The sequence below is a fragment of the Pollachius pollachius genome (assembly GCF_949987615.1).
Source record: "Pollachius pollachius genome assembly, chromosome: 8".
Taxonomy (NCBI): domain Eukaryota; kingdom Metazoa; phylum Chordata; class Actinopteri; order Gadiformes; family Gadidae; genus Pollachius; species Pollachius pollachius.
The window spans coordinates 24,111,071-24,133,262 of NC_136941.1; the positions used below are offsets into that span (position 1 = coordinate 24,111,071).

The window sequence follows — 22,192 nt, forward strand, 5'->3', positions numbered from 1 at the left end:
AGGGAGGTGATTGAGAACTTTAGGTGAGTAACTATCTCAAAACAGCAAGGAAAGCGATATGTCTTGACGTACCGTTCTGAGAGTCAACATCGCTGCCTCCTCGGGTGCCTTGCGTGTCCATCTCCTCCTCCTTCCTCTCCCCCGTCAGCTCCCCGCTGTCCGGCTCAGAGGGCTGGAGGGTCTGCTGCTCGGGCTTCCCCCCGTCCTCCAGCTTGCCGTTACAGGTGTGCGTGTCATGTTTGTCGTCCTCCTGCTCCTCTGTCTCCTTCCCCTCCTCCTCCGGCTGGTCCTCCCGTTCCTTCGCCTCCTGCGCCTCAACGCCCGTTGGCCTCGAGGCGCGGCCGTTCTCGTTCACCTCCATCCTGAGCCCTTCCTCCGTGTTCTCCCTCGGCTCCTTACCCTCGGGCTTCTGCCGGGCCTCAGACTCACCGTCTGGAGGAAGTGGAACAGGTAAGGGACCAGACTTCACCCGGGTCCTGCATACATGGACTCTTGATAGGATCGGCCAGCGGTTCATTCTCATACAGCCATGACTCGACCGATTATTTAAATACATATATTTCTGTAATTTGCACGACATTTTAGCGCTAGAATCAACCGTGGCTGGTACCACTACATCTTCTGCTAATTAGTTTTACATATTTTTACTAGATTATGTTCTTGTACTGTTGCTGCTCTGTTGAGGTGTACTTAAAAAATAAGATGTTACGTACTTCCAATTCTGATCAGCGTGTTTCGAGGCACATTAATAAAGTTGGTCGAGGCAGTGCCTAGACTGATTTGCCCAAATGCCTTGAGCAAAAGACCTCTAGCCCCCCCGTTTCTTCAGACTCGGCGTCCTAGCTGGGGCCAGTCACCTGCAGGGGCGTGGTTAGCGATGTCCTGCAGAGTGGCCGACGTGGACACGGTGGCTGAGGAAGACGTGTCCTCTGTGGTCTCTTCGTCGTCGTCCTCCTCCTCGTCCTCCTCGGCCCCGGCGCCTCCCTCCATGTCCAGGATCCTCTTCTCCAGCAGCTCAGCCTGCTTCTTCTGCTTCTTCTTCAGCTTCTTCTTCTTGTTCTTGGACATCTTCACCACCTGGGGACCGGGCAGGGGGTTCTGTTTTTAGCTTTTGGAATGATACCAACACCAATAACCGCGATGTTGATCCCTTTCGAAGCTTTGGAAGGACATCAATTGTCAATGATGTGTACATTTACATTCTGTGTTCGCATTTCTATTTCTATTTTGTATATTCATACGTTATGATTTCATATAATCGTACACATTCTCATAATCCTCCTTATAATTCCGCGCTGTTGTCCTATCACTGCGGTGACACCCATCTAGGGTTCAGAAGGTACACCTTATGTTATCTTGGTGAACCAGATGAGCAGCTAAATGATTCATCCTTCGTGACGCTACATGGAAACATATTTAGAAAAGACCAACCAACCTGTTTGGGGGCTGGAGCCGTGCTGACTGCAAGACAAGAGGACAAGAGTTCACATTATATTCCACACTAAATAGACTTTGAAGGTCCCATGGCATGAAAATCACTTCACTTTCTTCACCCATATGTCGTCATAAGGGGCCACGTTACCTCCCCTTTCTCTGCCTTTCCCGCCCAGAGAATTTGGCCCGCCAATGAGACAATGAGCTACGACGTACCAGCGCCACGTGTGTGTGTGTGTGTGTGTGTGTGAATGCACAAACTGTAACGCAAGTGTTGTACACTTCTTTGTTATTTGGATAACCATTCTGCTGTTGGTTTTATGGCCCATAACACGTCGGACTCTCTGACGTCTTTGGTATTTCCGCAACGAGACTCGAAGTGGGGGGTATCTCAGCCATGGTTGAGAGGGAATTGGGGGAAAGGAACTTTGGCTTTGGTGCTGCCACAAGGCACCACCACCACGAGGTACCACCGCCGCTATTGAGGCGCTGCCGAGGCGGTGGAGCGCGGGCAACAATCCATTTCTCCTCCATGTCGCGGTTCAGTCTACTTCAGATTGACGTGGAAGAACCAGAGACGTCGGAGAACCCGACGCAGTCGTTTGAGATTCATAATATCGTCTGGAGCGCACTCATCTTTTGGCCGTGATAATATATATATTATATGATATAGTACCTATGTATAATATATTATTTAGATATAGAGCTCCAGGACTCCCGCCGGAGCACCCGAAGTGTTCAAGAATATTTACAGAACACGGCCAAAAGCTGTGTGCACCTCGCCATTGCAATACATCCACTGTAAACAGGGCGCATGGTACCGTGGCCGCAAGCCGCTCAGGGCCACACCCCCAACCTCCACCTTGACCCGCCTCTAAAAAACGGCACATTTGTGGAAAGCTCATTGTGGGACTGGCTCGTAATGGCTGCAATTCTGCAACAAGGCTGAATTTCTTGAACTTCTTCAAGTACTGCATAAGGGGCTCACTAACAGCTATATAAAATCCTTCATGGGATCCTTAATTAACGCTTACATTCGATTCTTTAATCAGAAACAGCATTGAGCTAACATAAGGATGTTAAGCATTACTGGTGGTAAAGTGGAGGGCAACTCATTGAATGACTCCCCTCCCCCCTACATCCCCACTTTCCCCAAGGGCGGACAATAAAAACATATCTTTCCTCATGTCCCTACATGTTCATCCCTGGTTCTGGTGTACAGTGAACATAACCCGATCCATCGATAAAATAAAGCAGACCTCACTTTATTTGACATTACCAGTACACTATAGTCACAGGCAGGGGCGAGGCTAGCCCATTTTTAGGGGTGCTGAAGCACCCCTAAAAAGGGGCTCAGCACCCCTAAAACTTGGGAGTAAGAAATGTTATTCTAAAAATTATATTTGTTCGTCTTTGAAATTGTTAAATAATGTCCAAAACATAAAATCCTTTGAGTTAGTTGAACCAATGTTAAAATTATGAAGTTATTTTTCAATAGAAATATTTTTTGTTTTTGTGTGAAAAAAGGGCGGGTGGTGTGGCAGTGGGGCTCATTGAGTGCTCAGCACCTCTAAAGCTCTGACCCTAGAATCGCCCCTGGTCACAGGTCTTCAAAACGGCGCAATGCAAGGATCTGGACTTGTGGGAGCTGTATAAAGAAACCCAATAACTCGTCAAGTCAGCCATGCGCCGAACAAACCACCATGCTGGCTCAAGGTCTCCATTTGGGAGACATTGACGGACTGAGATACAGCGACGAAAACCCGAGAGAGACACACGGACTGAGAGAGTGAGGAGTCTCTGACCTGCAGAACCGGAGGGTGGGGGGGCGCCGCTCTTCTGCCATTGGGTGGCCTCCGCCGCCATTTTCTTGATGTAGGGCTCATTGACGGTCAGCAGGATGTTCTCTGGTTTGATGTCTGTGTGGATGATTTTACACTTGGTGTGGAGGTAGTCCAACCCCTGCAGGACCTACGACATAAAAGACGCTCGATAGGCCTCGCCAAAGCAACTGTCCTTGGGGCAGTTTAGTGTAGTGGCTGGACTGTTGGGACTCGTAACCATAGCCAGCCACCTTGAGCAACATGCCATAACTGCTTAATAATATCTATCCATCTCTAATTACCTTAAGGTCATGTCTAAAAGTGGTGGCAAATTGTTTATAGAGGTCAGTTGTAAAAACCAAAGAGTGAGAGAGAGTAAAACTTAAGACACACTGTGCTGTATTGACAACGCAACTCAGAATAAACTATGAGTTTATTGTAATGAAGGGTAAAAATAGTACAAGATAATAGTCTCTGCAGCTTGGCCACGCACCACGACAAGCATACAGAGGTTGAAGCGCTGAAGTGTGCCCCGAACAACGGGCACAATCAAGTGTTATAGCAGAAAAAAGTCCTGGAGGGGACAGCTGTGGATAGGGGTGCCACTTCTCCCTTCTTGTCTTTCAAAGATGTCTTATGGAAATTTCCATGACAACATCTACGTTAAAATATCCAACATCACACCCTAATCCGAGTGTCAAGCATTTCAATTTCTGAGCGGAATGGAATACTTCCCCAACGTGTTCTTAAGTAAGGTAACCTCAGTTCCTGCCAAGCCTGATAGTTGGGTGGGAAACAAGTGGTACCTGTCGTATGATGCTCTTGACGCAGGGCAGTGGCAGGCCCTGATAGTTGGACTTGATGATCCACTTGAGCAGGTGGTGTCCGAGCACCTCGAACACCATGCACACATCTGGCAACACGGGAGTCAAGGACAACGGCAGTCTTTCAAACAAAGAGTTTTAGTTTGCCCTCAAGATACTGATGTGGGCAAGATGAATTCCGATTGGATCCCAGTCTGCTGTACAATGTTTTACCTTCCCATTGAAAGCATCCTACATAACAGCTTGAACAGTCTTCTGATAATCTGCCTTGTGTCAATGCAGTTTATAGTTCTATTTACAAATACTACAAGGATATCATTCTGCATTTATCTTTTCCTACATGGCAGTTTGTTTTTAATCCCTTTCTATTGCTGGTGGTTATAAAGCCTAATGCACTGTGATTGAGGCAGTGGTAGCTGTACTATAATTATCCTGATGTAGGTTCAATCCTTTCTTCTGTTGCGCTTACCAATAAGAAGACAAATGAGAACACAATTGATCCCCCCCACCCAGTCGAGAAAAGACCCAACGCAAGAATAGGGACTACTCAATCTCAACATGGAGGTAAGATGACACCACCATACTATGGAGCACGTCTTCTAGAAAGACATCAGGCGATCTGAGGTACCGATGTTCAAACAAGAGAAACAGAGGTTTGGCTTGGCTACACGGTTCACCAACATAGTCAAACAAGTGTGTGTAATTAGATGCAGCTGCAACAGATATCGGGTCCAAAATAGCAATGGTCGGGAGGCAATTGACCAGCTGTCTGTGTGGGTCATACCAATGAACACTTCCATCATAGCAATTAATCCAAGGTTTAAGCTAGAGGCATCATAGTGTTATTCATGATTTTCGTTGGATTTTTTGCCATTACCGACAGGAGAAAATAATGGAAAGACAATTAACGGTCATCTTTCAATTATAGATCACAGCTACGTCTTTCCCTCTTGTGTCAAGAGAGAAGCCTCCCCAACACTCACGTCTTCATTTCCACAACGAGAGTTCTCATAAAGGGATTGGAAAGTATTGACAGCAAGATGGCTGGAAAGGAAAGAGATCACTAAGAAGCAGGACGTGTGATTAGGTTCTGGTTTTCTTTTTGCAAAGGATACGAGTGCCGTTCATTCCGGATATTTTGAAGTCATCAAGCAGCTGGACCACTTTCTCCCTGCTGGGGTCACTGGGATCCGTGTCTCTGACCTACAACACACAAACAAACAATTCATTTTTTTAAAAGGAGCATTGAACCCAAAAATGGTTTTGTCTTGTTTGAAACTTACGTCTCATACGTGAAAATACGTCTCATGTGATCTTCAACAATTTGATCTATTCCTTTTTGTAACCGTTACTAACAATGGGCCGCAATTAGAGAAAAGAGTTTTAAATAAACACAATTTGACAGACATTGCCAGTTGTTACGTCAACATAATGCAAAATGACACCGGTGGCGCGAGAATAAGCGATGGCGAACACATCCATGTGTGTATGGATGTGTTGAGGTCCATCTGGGCGGCGTTGATGATACTGAATACGTCCAAGGGGGGGGTAAACTACCCAGACACTTTTACTATAACAACCCAGTGCTCTAGCCCAAAACATATGTTTTGTCTCATGGCGTTGGAATCTGAGGTTTCACAGGGGTTTCTCTTATACTTTATAAAGCACCAGAATATAGACATTCAATTTATGAACAAAATGTATCCAAGAGCTAGTGTGTTGATTTACAGATTTCAACAGCTTGATCTCGTCCAAGGCCGTCTCTGTATAGTGTTCCGCGCTCTTCACCACCTTCATCGCCACGAAGCGCTTCCCCCTGAGAAACACAGACACACACATCATGAAAACATGAAAACAATTAGAAGTCCCCTAGACTTGTACGACTTGTTGTGAGTCAACTCACTGGATGTCCCAGGCCAACCACACCGTCGAGAAGTGTCCCCAGCCCAGCTTACGGATCACATGGTATCTACCGTTAAACAGATCTCCGATCTTTACGTGATGATATCCACCTGACACACACACAACAAACAGAACGTCAACAAAGGTGTTTGTGCATTTGTGTTTATGCGTGCCTGCAAGACCCCGGGTAGATGTGTGTGTGTGAGGGGAGAAGGCCCTTCACCCCGGCAGTAGTCGTTTGGGTCCTCCTGCTCCTCTTCGTCTGAGCCCAGGATCTCCTCATCCTGCTCTGGGGGGGGAGAGTCTGCCTGCCCTGACTGAGATCCACCTCCACGACCATGAGGCTCCGGCCTGGTGGGAGAAGGATACAGAGCAAGACAGAGGGGGGGACACAGAGGGAGAATCAAGGTTCATTTGGTTCAGTAATGGTTAAAAAAAGGGATAATTGGATCTGCCAATCGGTACAGCGGGGCGATAATTCTGACTATTATATTGTCATGAAATTAAGATAATGACTTATCTTGATAGTATGGTTAGATAGTTGTAGTCTAACTTAATTACGATAATATATGCCTTTTAAATGGTCTTAAATCTTAAATTGTAGTACTTTAAATCTAATTACCCTCACTTAGACCGTTTAGAATGGTATTTTGAATTCATGCTTATCATGATATCCAGCATGATCGTCAATTTCCCCACGTTTTTTTTAATAAATGTTTTGTGTCGCCCAGCCCTAAAGATAGATGAAAGGATGAAGAGCTTTCACTTCAGATGCTATTCCCTCTTCGTATCACAAAAGGGCTATAGTTTCTTCTTTAGAATCCACATTTCGATTTAGTACCAAACTTGACCTTTGACAGGGAGGCTCGGTCCAGTATTCAACAAGAATGGAGGAACAAAAATAGATTACAAATCACTGGAATATGTATTGCTATATGTGGAAGGACCCCCCTCAGAGATGTAGCATCTCATTCAACAAAACAACACTACACACTAAGCCCACGCCCGCACGAACCCAAGCAAAGCATCCACCGTGGGACTCTGCGTGTCCCAACATCAAACCACCTGGTTCAATCCAACGGGAAAATACTTAAGATGAACATCATACACTAACCACCTGGTTCAATCCAACAGGAAAATACTTAGATGAACATCATACATTAACCACCTGGTTCAATCCAACGGGAAAATACTTAGATGAACATCATACACTAACCACCTGGTTCAATCCAACGGGAAAATACTTAGATGAACATCATACACTAACCAACTGGTTCAATCCAACGGGAAAATACTTCGATGAACATCATAGGGCTGCTCGATTATGGAAAAAAAAAATCATAATCATGATTATTTTGGTCAATATTGAAAATCACGATAATTCAAACGATTATTTTTGAGTTTGCAAACAGGATGTATTATTTCAGCATGTCTCTCCCAAAAACACAGTAACTGAGAACTCTGAAATTTTGCCTAAAAGGATACACAAAATGGTCAAAAAGAAAATGTTCAAATCTAAAATAATGTACAGATATGTATCCAGCTGTTCTGCACTTTCTATGAGACATTTAAAATAATAATTTTAAAAAATTTAAAAAATCGAAAACTCTATTATATTAGTTCTGTGATCGTTTGACGCTAAAATCGAAATCGAGATCGAAATTAGATTAATCTCCCAGACCTACATCATACACTAACCACCTGGTTCAATCCAACGGGAAAATACTTAGATAAACATCATACATTAACCAAATAGTTAAATCCAACGGGAAAATACTTAGATAAACATCATACATTAACCAAATGGTTCAATCCAACGGGGATCGGACACTTAGATAAACAGAATCACGACATGGAGGAATGAATTATTAAATAGCCAATTTCCCACTTGCTCCTACACAACAGCTCCCTGGAAAATACCTTCGAGACCACAAGCGTAGTTTAAGGAAAAACTCACAAGCAAGCAAGGTAGAAAAGAAAGGCTAAACACAAATGCTAAATCAGTCATACAAACTGTACTGCAGAGCCCTGTCTCACACACTGGTGCTGTCCGTGGTGCTGGAAACATAAAATACTCTTCTGAACTGCAGGTACTGCAGCGGTTCAAGCATTTCACATAGCCTGCAATAGCTTTAATGAAAAACAAATAGCATAGGAACTAGTTGCATAATACAGGGGACCGTAAACGCATGATGCATTGCCATAATAAACAATCGATTTTAAGAGGTAATGATATAAAGGGCTCAAGGCTATGAGTCTACTGATGGCACTGGTGCCACTTTTTAGTTTGGTGGCACCAACACATTTGGTCACGCCACTTTTTTCGCCGCTTTGTCACAGCATTGGCATGTCCTTTGACACAAACCATCAATCTGTGTTCATTCACTTACTTTTACTTAATTTTACCGCCAGGGCCTTGACATCTCTTTACTCACAAACCAACTATTTGCACTCCTCTATATTACCTGCCTGTTATTAATACATAGACATTTTTTTCAGTTATTGACTAGTTACGATTAACTTAAGGTTATTCTGAAGTCGTATATATTTATTTTGCATGTGTACTCTAAATTCACAAATGTGTAACAGTACAATTGAAGTCGTAAATATTTTTCCTACCATTGTAAACACAAAATAGGGTCTACAAGTACGCAAGTCTGTGTTACAGGTGCACAAATCCTTTTGCTACAATCATTGCAGCGCAGTTGGTGCAAAACACATTTGCACACCCGTGTTTCATAATCTGAGAACATGCCTACACTGAGACCATTCATGCAAACTCTTACTTTCTGGAGTCTTGAAAGTAGACAAGAGGGCATCCTACACGACGGAGTTGGGTATCTTACATAATGTCAAATTAAATTACTTAGTTCAACTGAATTCCTTCCAACTTATTGCATTAAAATTCCGCAAGTGTCCTTCTATGTATTTTAATGGTCTGCTTGGATGGTCCAAGTGTAGTCTGAAAAATGCACCCCCTGCCAGCGACTTTCATTGGTTAGTGCTGCAATTTTGTCCCACCCACGGACGCTCTGCCTCATACGGGTACAAATCACTTTTGCTACACATGTACCACCTAGACGTGTTGCAAAACTACCTGCAAAAAACCCCACAGCTGAGACTTGCAGGAGCAGATTCGAACAGTTGTAACGATGGACTTGTGCTCGCTCATTAAAATGCTGAATCAACATAGCGTTCTATATCATTTTATTTGTGAGGAAATTTTTCACAGATGTGCAACTTCTGATGCATTAGTTCAAAATTTGGGTTTACGAATGCACACATTTTGGGCATGTTCTCAGATTATGAAACAAGGGTGTGCAAATGTGTTTTGCACCAACTGCGCTGCAATGATTGTAGCAAAAGGATTTGTGCACCTGTAAACCAGACTTGCGTACTCGTAGGACAGTGTTGTGCCTGAACACGTTCACTGAACGATAGTTCATGAACTCGTTCATATTTTGGGCGAACGTGAACTGAACGTACTGTATTACTCCCTGAAGAACGTTACTGTGAACTCGTTCATTCTGGTGTCTGTGAACGGCACGCTCACTTGGTTTAACTTCGTTCAATAGGGGGGTTATTTGTTTATCAGCACGGTGGATGCGCGCGCAGAAGGATCGCAAAGATAACATTTGTTTGACCGGTTGCCATGGTTATCACCGTGCGGTTAATTTGCAGTTGCGGTGTTACCAGCTTACTGTTACATTAAACTGTAATCAGAAAACGCGGTTATATGCTATAGACCCTATAGTATCTGTCGTATAAAGGCTGGGACGAATTTCAAATTATAAATATGTACAATTTATGTTGAAATAGACTGTTGCGATCCCATTGAAACGAATGGCGGGGTGATTATTCTTCAAAACGAGAGCTTGTTAATTGTGAAAAACGAATTAAACTGTAATCAGACAACGCGGTTATATGATAGACCCTAGAGTATCTGTGGTATTGTAGCGACCCTGGGACATTTAAAGAGTTTGTGTATTATGTGTTGCATTGTATTTCAATGTCCGTTATGCCAGTTGTTCTATGTGCATGTATTGGAATGTTCTTCTTGTTAATCAGTGTGGGGGCGAATCATCAGGTCAGCTGGGGGAGGGCCTTGGGAGAACAGGAGGGTGGGGGCTTGCACGTTGAAGGGACCGGGTTGGGGGTTGCCCGGGTAACCGGTGGTTGTTAGTGTGGCTTTTTTCCGTTGGTTACGGGTTTCAGTGACCTGGTTTGTTACATTAAAGTTCCTTCAAGTACTCATGACTGGACATTGTTATGTCACCGACGAGGTCATTACAGTATTAAGGCTGGGACGAATTTCGAATTATAAATATGTACAATCCATAATGTTAGCTCTCTGGCTCATAGCTCAGCGGACTAGAATACCTCCTAGAATCATTGCTTGTTGGCCGGAAACGGAAAGGGGGGCTGTTTACGTTTGGTTGTAGTCTTTTTGCTCGGTTCTCCGTCTCAACAGTAGGGCAAGAGCCGAGCGAAAAGACTACAACCAAACGTGAACACCCCCCCTTTCCGTTTCCGGCCAACGAGCAATGAGTCCTCCAACAGAAATCAATGGGATTCATAAAATGTGCTAAATGTGCAATAAAACACGATATAAACTGTATTTCGCTACGATACTTGAATCAACCACTCTATTTCATCCTAGACAAACCAGAAAGGGGGCTCAATGTTCAAAATACCATATACTTAAATATGTAGCGGGAAAAACACCCTATCTGCCTGGCAACACAGCCACCAGTGACGCACGCCGCATGCGTCTTCAAAACAAAAAACAGCATGGCTACGACAGCAGCATGTAGGCGACAAAGCAGAAAGGAGGCGTCGTACTCGTATGATCATTTAAATGAATTAAATGAAAAGGTCGGTGAGGATGGGAACAATCTAACATTTCTGTGCAAACTTTGCCCGCCGGCTTTCAAAAAGAAAATTCGCACTTCAGTCACATCCAGAGCAAACCTGAAACAGCATATTGAACTGAAGCACCCGACTTCAAGGTATGTGCAAGCAAATAAAAAATCCAAAGACAGTCAAGACAGATCCTCGACTTCGACCCAAATCCTATTAACTGCGTACAGCAGCTCCGTTTTCATCTCCCAGCCGCAGCTGGACAACCTGGTGGTGCAGTATATTGTCGGAGACCTGCAGCCTTTGAGTAAAGTGGAAAGCCTAGCTTTCATAAACCTAATACAGGGGTTGCAGCCATCCAAAACGGTGCCATCGAGAAAAAAACTACAGACCCTAACCCTAACCCAGACACTGTTAAACAAGAAATTTAAAGAAAACATAAGTGAACTTAAGACTGAACTGTCTGAGGTCGATGCTGTGTGCACAACAGCAGATTGCTGGTCAGCTGTGAACAAGGCATTTATGGGCATCACTGGACACTGGCTAAACAAAACTGATGTTTCTAAGAGATACTCTGCAGTACTGGCATGCCGGCGGATTAAAGGAGCACATAGACATGATGTGTTGGCAAAATTATTGTCAGAAGTACACCAAGAATTCAAAATCCACAACAAGGTTGTGTGTACAGTAACAGACAATGTTGCAAATTTTGTCAAGGCATTCAACTGTTTTGGGATGGATATTGCTATTGAAGTTCCAGAGACAGTGGTCCACTTTGATGAAACTGGAAGTGACAATGAAGTGTCAGCCTTTGCTGCCGCCAGTGAGGACTCAGATGAAGATGACCGGATGGAGCCTGAGCCTCTCTCAGGTCTGGATCATCCCTCTCTCCCCCTCACAGAAGGTGCATGGCTCACACCTTGAATCTAGTGGCCAAAGATACGGAAAAGGTTACTGAAAAACGCTACAAAACAATGTCAAGGGCTGTTTTTGCAAAAGCATCGGCTCTGTGGAACCTGGTTAAGCAAAGTACAAAGGCCTCTGATGCTGTGGAGGAAAAGCTTGGGATTGGTTTTTTTGTGACAAATGACACAAGATGGAACTCAGTTTTTCTTGCGATGGAGCGACTGTCTCGCATAGCAACACTAATTACCAAGGCCGAAATTAACATGGCTGAGGTCACCCCTGAAAATGATGCCACTCCCCTACATGACGAGCTGATTTTGCACACTGTGAGAGATGAGTTTGACTTTCGCAGATTCTCTCCACACGAAGTCGAATTCATTCACAAGTTTGTGGATGTGATGAGGCCTTTAGCACTTGCACTAAACACCCTCCAAGCAGAGAAGAACATCTTTCTTGGCTACCTGGCTCCAACAATTGTGCAGTTGCAATGTCATATGAACGACCTGTTGGATGAGAGCATAAAGCCCACTGCAGCAGAGGGTCTCATTACATGCAGACCCCTCATAAAGAGTATCTTGGAATCACTGAGCAAAAGGCTGGCAGGTCTTCTGGAGAAGAGGGACCACATACTCTCCGCTATGCTGGCGCCAAGATTCAAGCTAGACTGGGTCCAAGATGAGGAGAAACAAATGCAGTACAGATTGATGCTGAAAAGAGAATTTCAAACCCTCAACTCTGATGACTCAGCTGCAAGAGACTCAGGTCAAGCCAAGTCCAGTGGTAAATGTGACAAGAAAGATCCTGCAGTGTCATTCTTCAGATTTGATCAAAAACCTGAGGCTATTCAAAAATCTGAAGTGGACCCTATTTGGATGCCCCAACCACAGATGGGTTTGATGAATACATGCAGTTTTCAAAGCTCAGAAGGCTGTTCATAAAACACAACACTGCTCTGCCCTCAAGCGCTCCAGTAGAGAGGCTCTTCAGCATCGGTGGTCTAATTTTCAGGTAGGAATAAACTGATTATATTACATAATTATTCTTTGGTAATAAGTACAGTAAATACCCAGCCTCAAATTATAGTTCTTGGTGATATCATTCTAGTTCTGGTTTTCAAAATAAAAAAAATGTCAAATTATTTTCGTGATTGCCTCAGTTCACAATTCCTTACTGTAACCATTTTTTGCCATAATCATGTGAAAATCTCATTCAGACTCAGGAGAAACCGGCTGGGAGATGCCAACTTTGAGAAGCAGCTGATCTTGAATGCCAACAAAAAGTTTTGAAGGTATATTAAAAATTGTTATGATCTGTTTATTGGGCTATAGAAGTATAAAGTATTGCCAATGGAGATTACTATATTGATGTGCAGAGGTGAGCTGCATAAAAATAACAGCACACCTGTATCTTGTTTTTACAGGAAGCAGAAAACAGCAGATCCACCAGGGAGAGACCAATGTGACCAATGACAGAGGATCTTCATTCAGATAAGGGATTGGCCCTGCACACTTTGACTTTTAACTGAACTAGTTCATTTTAAAATTTGTGAACTGAACTTTGAACTAGTTCACGTAGAAAGTGAACTTTCCCAACACTGTTCGTAGACCCTATTTTGTGTTTACAATGGTAGAAAACACATGCAAAATAAATATATACGACTTCAAATTTACTGTGACTTTAGTGTACGCATTCAAAAACTGCAGTTACAGGTGCTAAAGACTTTTGCTACAATAATACCTTCATATGCGTCAACGAATCCGGAATCTGTAGCAGCCCAATGAGTTTGAGAAGGATAGGGAATGGCCACTCTTAGTGACTAATGTGTGGAGGGGGAGGGTGCTAGAGATTAAATATCGAGCGCGTAAACGTCTATGTGAGCAAACTATTGACTCGTTCTTCGGACCTGCGGCTAGTGTGCCAGTGTCATAGTCCTGCACGGGTCTTATTTTGAAAGCCCGCCCCCGCCCGTACCTGCAATACTTAAAACCGCATCCGACCCGTGTTCCCACAGTAGCGCGAATTACATTCCGCACCCGACACACTATAAATTCATGTTGACGGAAAATTACCCACATAAGATGGAACGTCGTGGAATTAAACTATGTGGTGCTTGGCCTGGTGCTTTAGATTGCTGTGCAAATGAAGCACATCATCCACGGTCGACTCCTCCGCTCCTGAATAACATCCAGCACGAGAGAAGTCTCGCTCGCATTCGCAAAACCAGCGGTACCCGAACCCGGTCAGGACTTCATGTGCCATAAAGGGCTTTTCACACGGGAGGCGTTTGTCGCGCCAGCTGCCTTCTCAATGGAGAGGCGAGAGAGGAGGCGTCCTGTCAAGCGGCACGACAAGCCGGCGCACTCCCGTGAAACTGCCGCTGCCGTGCTCAACGAACGCACGCGCGCACATGTGGAAATAGTTGGTATAGATGAGAATCACAATAAAATGTGACACTGAATTTGAAACCGCACATTGTAATTTCCGCATCTATTATCAAAATATGTATTAGTAATACAGTGAAAAACAAATGAGAAAATCACATTGGCATGTTGATTTACGGTGTGTGCCCCTAAAAATTCTGGTTGTGCCCCTAAAATGTTCAGTTAGGGGCCACAGTGATCCTAGTGAAAAAGGTATGTCTGGAGCCCTGCAGCGTTTGAGGTGTGTTTTGTTTTCCAATGAAAGCACTCACACAATATCGCACACTACAGCATCCAGCACTGCTCAAAACCATCATACCCACCCATCATAACACACAGATCAAGACCTTCAATGCAATTTTCCATTTATCCTTCTACACTACGGTGCACCATGTGTGTGACTCGTTTTACATTGAGGCTCTACCGTAACATGTCGAGTTGTACCAAAAGAGGATACGAAAGCCAGTGGCTCCGCAAGCTCGTGATGAGGTAGTTTGTACTTTTTGAAGCGTGTTCTCATCAAAGACTAGACCTCAACTAATGTCCATGTGGCGACAGCCCTGTTCTGAAATGTGACACTGTGCATCTAGTACATTTTTGGGGAAGACCAACAGCCCAAATAAATCTATATATTTATTCATTTTATTGACACTAATGCAACCTAGGAAAAAAATACCTAGCATCAAAATAATTAATGGTTTCAAATGCTACCATTTTGGGGCAGTCCCTGATCACTGATACATCATAAAAACAGTGACCTGAATATAACCTTGAGGCCTGATATACAATAGACATAGTGACTTGGATAACACTGGATATTAACCTGGCTATTGCCAGACCAAGCTCAGTGGTAGATTGCACGTTGGTCTGGGGAGACTGCTATTTGTTCATTTTCTTCAGCACAAGAGGCATGATCAAATGGCGTAGTTCAAATGACTGTGCACAATTTGCTGCTTGTCGTCGCTTCCCTTTCGTCATTTTGTTAAACCAGCCAATAGGGCTTCAGGGGGAAGAGCCAGCTTGGTGATTGGCTCCAGTAAAGTCGGATCGGAAAGAGGAGCTTGGCTATTCAAATATAGAACAATTGTGATTGGTGACTATTGAAAAGGCGTTGGCTAATAGGAATATGTCAATTTATATTTAGTGTTTATCCGATGCAGGGCGGCTGTATTGTAGTTTTGTCACGATCAGGGTCGGATGGTGTATAGGGGCAATTTGGGTGACGCACTACCAACGGGGAGAAAGAGGGATATTTTTTCTAACCAATTCTATCACAGCAATAGTAGTTATCAGTGTTCTAGACATAGGAACTGTCATTGTCCAATCAGATTCGGTAGATTCAAGTCGTGTTTCAAATGGACATATTTTCTCCTGTTTAGCTTTTTTACAACATACAACATTAGATTAATATAAATAATTAATTGTGGAGTACATCATTTTTGTTAATGGAGTTGCCATCTAGTGGACACAAGAAGGATCTCTGTATGAGGTAATCATCTAAAAACAAATTGATACCGTCTTGCTTAATGCACCTATTGAATGGGTCACCTTAATCATTATTAGAAAAATAGCACCACTTGAGATTTTTTTAAGGAGCCGAGCCGCCACTGGTCACGATACTGGATCTAACCCTGACCCATATGTGGATTACATTTCCACCTGAAATAATAATCAGTAGGTCATTATAGTTGGTAGCCCTATAGTACTATGAGACACAAACAGGTAGATATCTTGAGAACCAATTGTACAATTTTGGCAAATATAATTCATTGAATTTGTCTATTTCCTGAGAAAACTTCTTAGTCATTGATTATAAACCCCATGTTTAGTGACAAAATTGGGCCCAGACACTGGATTAACTGTTTATGCTGGTTAGATGCGATCAAACTCAACTTTGGGGACAAAAATAGCAAAGGTAAGACATCATTAAAGAAAATGGGAAGTTGGTTCTGGATTGCTTATTGCCTTGAGTTTGAGTCACTGAGTGATATGGTTTTGTCTCTTTGAATCAGTGGAGACTCAGCTTTAATATAATATATAGTTTGAGTAGGTCAGATTTCGTGAAAAAGATGGCTATTGCTGTGCATGTGCACAGTTATGAAACACAAAACCTTGTTCTTGTATATGGGTATACATGCGTCTTTGGAATTTCCTTGGTAATTTGCCTAAGCCAAAGTACTTCTAAACAGCACTCCTGCTGTTTTCCTTCTTTACCAAACTGGTCGCGGAGGTACTGCACCTGACATGCTAGCTTTGTTGGCTAACTTTAGGCTAATACCGTCACACAGTGCATCGAGACTAGGGCCGAATCAATGCGAGAGACCGCGTTCGAATGACATGAGGCGGGCCTATGAGGCGCTGTAGCGATGTGTGACTTTTAACTTGCTGTGCGAGAGAAGAAAGCTGGTATTTGAGTATCGATACTGCAGAGAATGATTATCGAAACCGTTTCAAAAATTCAGTATCGATATTATCGAAAAATCGATATTTTTGACAACACTATTGTATTGTGTAATGCATTGTGATTGTGCATAAACTACACTTTGTGTAGTTACATCAGTGTCTTGTAATCCTGTGTGGGATGGGCCACTTGGGTGGCATGACACGAAAATAAACATCACCAAGATTTAATACAAGTAAAACATTAACAAGGTAAGCCCAGATCTAGGGTATGCAACACATTGAACAGTTATGAATAAATCTTTTCCTGTGTGACTAAGTCATACTGACGTACTGCTTCACCAGAAAAGGTCTGGGATCAGTCGCTACTGCGTTGCTAGGAGGGAAGGAGAGAGAGAAAGACGGGGAGAGAGAGAGGCAGGCAAAGATGCAGGTTAACGAGAGTTCGAGAGTGTCTACTCTTTTCTCACACTGGACCGGACATGGCTGAACCTAATTTCAGCACTGCTCGCCCCCACACATTGCTCACCAACACCCAGCATGTACCAAGACGAACAACCAACAATAAAATAACATCAGTACATTGGTTCTTTGCTGTTCAAGTAGTCAATGAGATGACACTGCAGGACCTTGTGGATATGAAAGGAGAACGCAATGTACACGTGCCATCACAGTTTCTTTAACATATACGGAGGTATTTGTACATCCTTTTATATCCGGCCATTGGTTGCGTTTGAATTAAGCATATCCATATTGGAAGCGCTACAGCGGAGGCATTCCCTCTCAACAAACATTACACTTCTTACACATTACATCAACAATCAAGCTTCAATGTCTCCCAAAGAATGCTTGTTGCGTTAAGAGACCCCAGCATACGGGTACAGCGAGACCCACTAAGAGACACATGCACACTCCGAATGCCTACCTGTGAGATGCGCGGATGCCCATACGTTGGTTCACAGAGAGGACAGAGGGGGGCGTCGATAGCCCTCCCCACAGGGTGTCCAGCAGGAGAGGAAAGATGAGTTAGAGGATCAGAGGAGGGACTAGAAATCGAGAAAGAAGTGGCACAAGGGAAGCGTAGTCTGCCAATCGGTGCTCAGGAGTTAATGCCAGAGATTTCATTTTTTTTGTGGGGGGGCAAATCAGCAGATGACAGAGTAAAAGAACATAAATTGGAAGATGAAGGATGGAGAGAATAAGAATGAGTCAAAATGGAGATGAGCGGAGAAGAAAATAACAGAGATTAAGAGGCTGTGCCGCAGGCAGATAGCTGGAGCGCAGGACACCACTGCTCTCTCTCTCTCTGGTTCACATGCATTCTCTCCCTCCCTCGCTCGCTCACCGGCCCCCTCTGTTTGACCGACAACTCTCCTTGGCTGTCGTCAGTTGCCAGGCACCTCCCCTTTAACTCAGAACCGGGGCATGATTGGATGATGCATTCCAGCACTGCATTGCAGGTGGAGGACAACAGCAGTTCTGCTGTTCATCTCAAGACAAAACCGAGTCCACCTTTTTTCACGGTCGATTCTCAAAAAAAGCTGTTGTTGACAGTTGATCCTCCCACTCATGTGGAAGAGTACCTCACAGGGCTGTTTCCTGCCAATTAAATAACCTAGGAACCTTCATTAATAGGCACTTAATGGTGGTGAAGGAGACAGGGAGTAAGACAAAGTTACCTAACTCATTATTCTGTTCCACTTATTATATCCACATAATGTATTTTTCTTTTTCATGATTATAAAAATATGATATAATGCTTGATGCTTTCAAGTGGCAAATCACTTGGATCTGTATACCAAAAACATATCACCTACTACAAAACTCAATTACACAATGCTGAGTTGCAAGAGAATGTAAATGTTTTGGAATTCGGTATTAGTTGGGTAAGGAATTTCTTACTTTCAAAACATACTTCATTTGACTTTTTAATGCCACTAAAACCTTATTTAAGATAGCTATTAATCGAACAAACAACAATTAACCTCCCCCTGAAAATAATTTACATGCATCATTAATAGACTGCATAATAAAGGACTAAAGTGTATGTACTATGGTCTAATTTGAGAATTCTGAGATAATCAACTAGTAATTTAGTGCTCAATAAGCCAGTTTCTTTGACCGTTGACTGCTGACTGGTTTCCCTATAAACTTCACTCAAGCAGAAGCAAAAATTCACTTGCTGAAAAGCCCAAGACTGCTTTCTTTTATTGAACCTTGTCCGCTCAAAATGCCCTCTGGTTCGCTTCTACCTTCCTAGACATATCAAAGAAAACAGGGAAACCTATTTAGGTCTACATGCGAACCCTAGTAACCATCCCAACTGGATGTGAAGCATAGACTAATAAATCCAGCAGCAAATGCCTGGACAGCAGTTGCAGGTGTCAGCCATTAGGGCTGATGGAGATAGGAGCTGATGAGGTGTACAATCACAACACTACAAACATGGCCATAGGCAGATGTCAAAAGAAAATGCACATTGCATCTCTGTACGTAATCTGCACTCTACTGGGATTATTTAAAATCCTAGGTATTCCCTTTGTCGGTCAACATAAAGCCAGTAATTGGTTTTCAGAGTGTATAAAGTAGACCTTCAGGCTAAAATAAGATCTGACCCATCTCTGGAAGCGAGAAATGGCGAGCCTAGCAGACTTCAGACCTCCATTATTCCATACAAATCCTTTCTTTCCCTTCTTAGACAAGACTACATTAACTGCTGTGGGTGTTGGGTGAAAGAGAGTGAGAGCAAGAAAGAAAGAATAGGAGGGAGGACAGGGAGAAAGAGCCAGAGCAGGCTGCAGATAAAGATGTGATGGGTTATGTAATCAACCGCAGTTGTAGCTGGGAAAGCACACACGACCAAAATGAAATGAGGGGGAGAAAAAACTGCAGGGAAAATATCAAGCAACATCAGCTATTTCTGTTTAATCTCCTGGGAGCGGACAGAAAACTGTGTGTTTAGGCACTGGATTCTTTAGTAAGAGCCATAACGGAAGGGCAAACAACAACACAGGACAGAATCACAGGAAGCCCTCAAAGTGAAGAGAACATAATACGATCCAAGTATGAATCAGGTTACATGTATTAAAGAGGGAACTAGAATGGAATTGTTTTTTGGCAGATTAATAATTTATATTTTCCTCCTCACAGCTGCAGGCTCATGCTTTCTTGTACCTGCAACCTTGTGAGGCAGCAGGAGCCGACCTGTGCTGCTCTATTTAATATGGATCCGCTCATCAATAAATCAGCCCAGTAGCCTGCTGACTCGCGCAATGCATGCATGCACTTGCAGAAACACACCTTCCCCCCCCCCCCCCCCCCTCCCCGCGATAGATCACACTTCAAACATGAAGTAAAGGCTTGTACTAATACACCCAAAAGGGCACGTACCTGCATAAACATAAACACAGTAGTGCGCAACTCACTTGCACCTGAGGCCGCTGGCTAGCTTCACCACAGCTGTGTTGATGGAGAAGATCCAGTCCAGTAACCACATTTCCCAGGGGACACCTGGCTAGGACTATGTTGTAATGGCACTGAGCTATAAGTTAGATGAGTGCGCTTGAATAGGGTCTCGGCCCGCGTCCTCTCTGCTCTCTGATGTAGTTCTCTTTCACTGTCTTCTGGCTGAGTCCCACTCACTGTTCTGTTATCAAAACAGAGCCAATGAGGCAACATACAGTAGGAGGGAGGGAGGAGTGTGAGTGTAAAGGAGAACGAAAGAAGGAGACAGGAGGAATGAGGGGAAAGAGGAGAGAGGGAATGGGAGATGAGGAGCAACGCTGGGAAAGGGGAAAGCTGTAGTGCACTTCACAGTCCCAAAGTCGACTGCGAGTGATGCATAGAACAGTAAGAAATGTGATGCCGTTAGATGTCCGCAGAACACAGAGATTTGATGACAACATCTAGACTTCCGCATGGTAGTAATTGACAGATGAAATAATAGAACAAAACAGTAAGTCACTTTCATTTAGGTATTAGTGTTCTCGCGTTACTGGTTTTTCTAACTTGGATATCTTGAAAGATACCGATATTCAATACAATTTTCAATACCACAGGGAAAACTTCTTTAAAACGGCAGGGTTATATATCATCTTGGTGACAAAAGCACCAACTGTTGACTGCTGACAAATACACCAGATAGTGCTGAAGAATATGTGTTCTGATTGAAGGCAATTTACCTATCTTCTCAGAAACCTTGAAACCTCCTTGATTGTAAACGACATGTTTAGTATCAAAGTTGGGCCCAGACACTGGATTATCTGTTTATGGTGGTTTTATGCGATCAAACTTATCTTTAACAAAAACAAAAGGTAAGAAGAGGACGATTTTTTGATGTACAAAGAAAAGGTCAAGTTTGTTCATTGCTAATTGCAAGTTTTAGTCACAGTGAATTGGTTAGGGTTAGGGTTATGGTTGGACTCATGGAATCAGTGGAGGCTCATCTTTCATATACTGTATAGTTCTCGCAGGATACATTTTTGTGAAAAAGATCTCATTTGCTGTGCATGTGCATGCGTCCATCGACTTTCCATGGTAATTTCCCTCAGAGCCAAAGTACATTAAAATAATTCAGTATAGAAAATTATCAAAAAATATATATATTTTTGAAAACACTATTGGTTATAGACTGAGCTTATTTGGGAGGAACACAAGCTGGAAATCAATGCAATATGAATTAAACCGAAAGCATGAGTAAGTTGGGTCAGGGGGACTAGTCTCACAAATCAGACTTTGGATCGATTATCTATGGTCTGATAGCAAAGAAGTTAAACTCTGGGTGTCTTTTCCTTTCTCTTCATATTATTTTTGACCAATCATGCTGCTGGAGGCTGAGAATGATAAGCTTGGTTGGGCTACGACCATCTCCACCAATATTAGTAAATGGTGTGATGAATAGCCGGAAGGAAATGTTTTCTTCGGTAGAATACTTCCTTAATGAAACAAAGCCCAACTATACCCCTTTTAGTTTTTCTTGACAGGATTTGTGCCGTATCCACCCAGAATTGCTGTAATAACATAATAGGACTAAAGGATCCAAGATTAGGTGAGGACTAAACTGTATAGATGCACCAGATGGAAATAGTATAATTCAACAAATCAAGTATAATTGCAAAACTAATTCAGAAACCCCAAAAATTAAGCAATTGACAAGATGAACAATTATGTCCATAGGTACAGTAGAAGTATTACTGCAGTAGAAGTCAAATCCATTACAGCAGCTAATTGAATTGCCATTTACAAGACCAAATGGACCCCTCTTCTCTTCCATGTCCCTATCACAGTCATTATAACTGGGCTATCATGGAAGTTAATAGCAGCTCACTCATCGTGATGGCCACTTCACGTTGATCATTCATCGATGGAACATCGATGGTTGTAGAGGAGGAAGTGAAGTGAAGCTAACTTCTAAATAACCAAGGGTTGGGGCAGCACTGGATGGGATGTGATAAGGGCTGTCAAGTTTTGGTCGGTTGGTCGATATGCACCTGTTCGGACAATCGCTGGCATTTCTTTGACAAGGAAAAAAGCGCTTCTTAATCCATAATTTTCTGGGGCAGGAGGGACACATGCAGACTGATGTATTTTAATTATGAGTGTAATGCTATATTGTGTAAAATTT

The 22,192-nt window shown here is 43.2% G+C and overlaps 1 protein-coding gene across 2 annotated transcripts in view; it reads right to left on the reverse strand.

Moving 5' to 3' along the window:
* srpk1b (SRSF protein kinase 1b) overlaps positions 1–22,192 on the reverse strand; it is a gene marked incomplete at its 5' end in the record, with an annotated part of 32,423 nt that overhangs the window by 4,162 nt on the left and 6,069 nt on the right. Inside the window, 10 exons of one of the 2 annotated variants that reach the window (XM_079741855.1) lie at positions 73–432; positions 858–1,077; positions 1,436–1,461; positions 3,240–3,405; positions 4,064–4,170; positions 5,197–5,284; positions 5,810–5,897; positions 5,985–6,093; positions 6,207–6,334; positions 19,995–20,065. In XM_079741855.1, coding sequence (XP_079597981.1) covers positions 73–432; positions 858–1,077; positions 1,436–1,461; positions 3,240–3,405; positions 4,064–4,170; positions 5,197–5,284; positions 5,810–5,897; positions 5,985–6,093; positions 6,207–6,334; positions 19,995–20,065 — 1,363 coding nt within the window. Of the gene's footprint in view, positions 1–72; positions 433–857; positions 1,078–1,435; positions 1,462–3,239; positions 3,406–4,063; positions 4,171–5,196; positions 5,285–5,809; positions 5,898–5,984; positions 6,094–6,206; positions 6,335–19,994; positions 20,066–22,192 lie in introns of those variants that run through there. The other variant, XM_079741856.1, reaches the window with a different exon arrangement.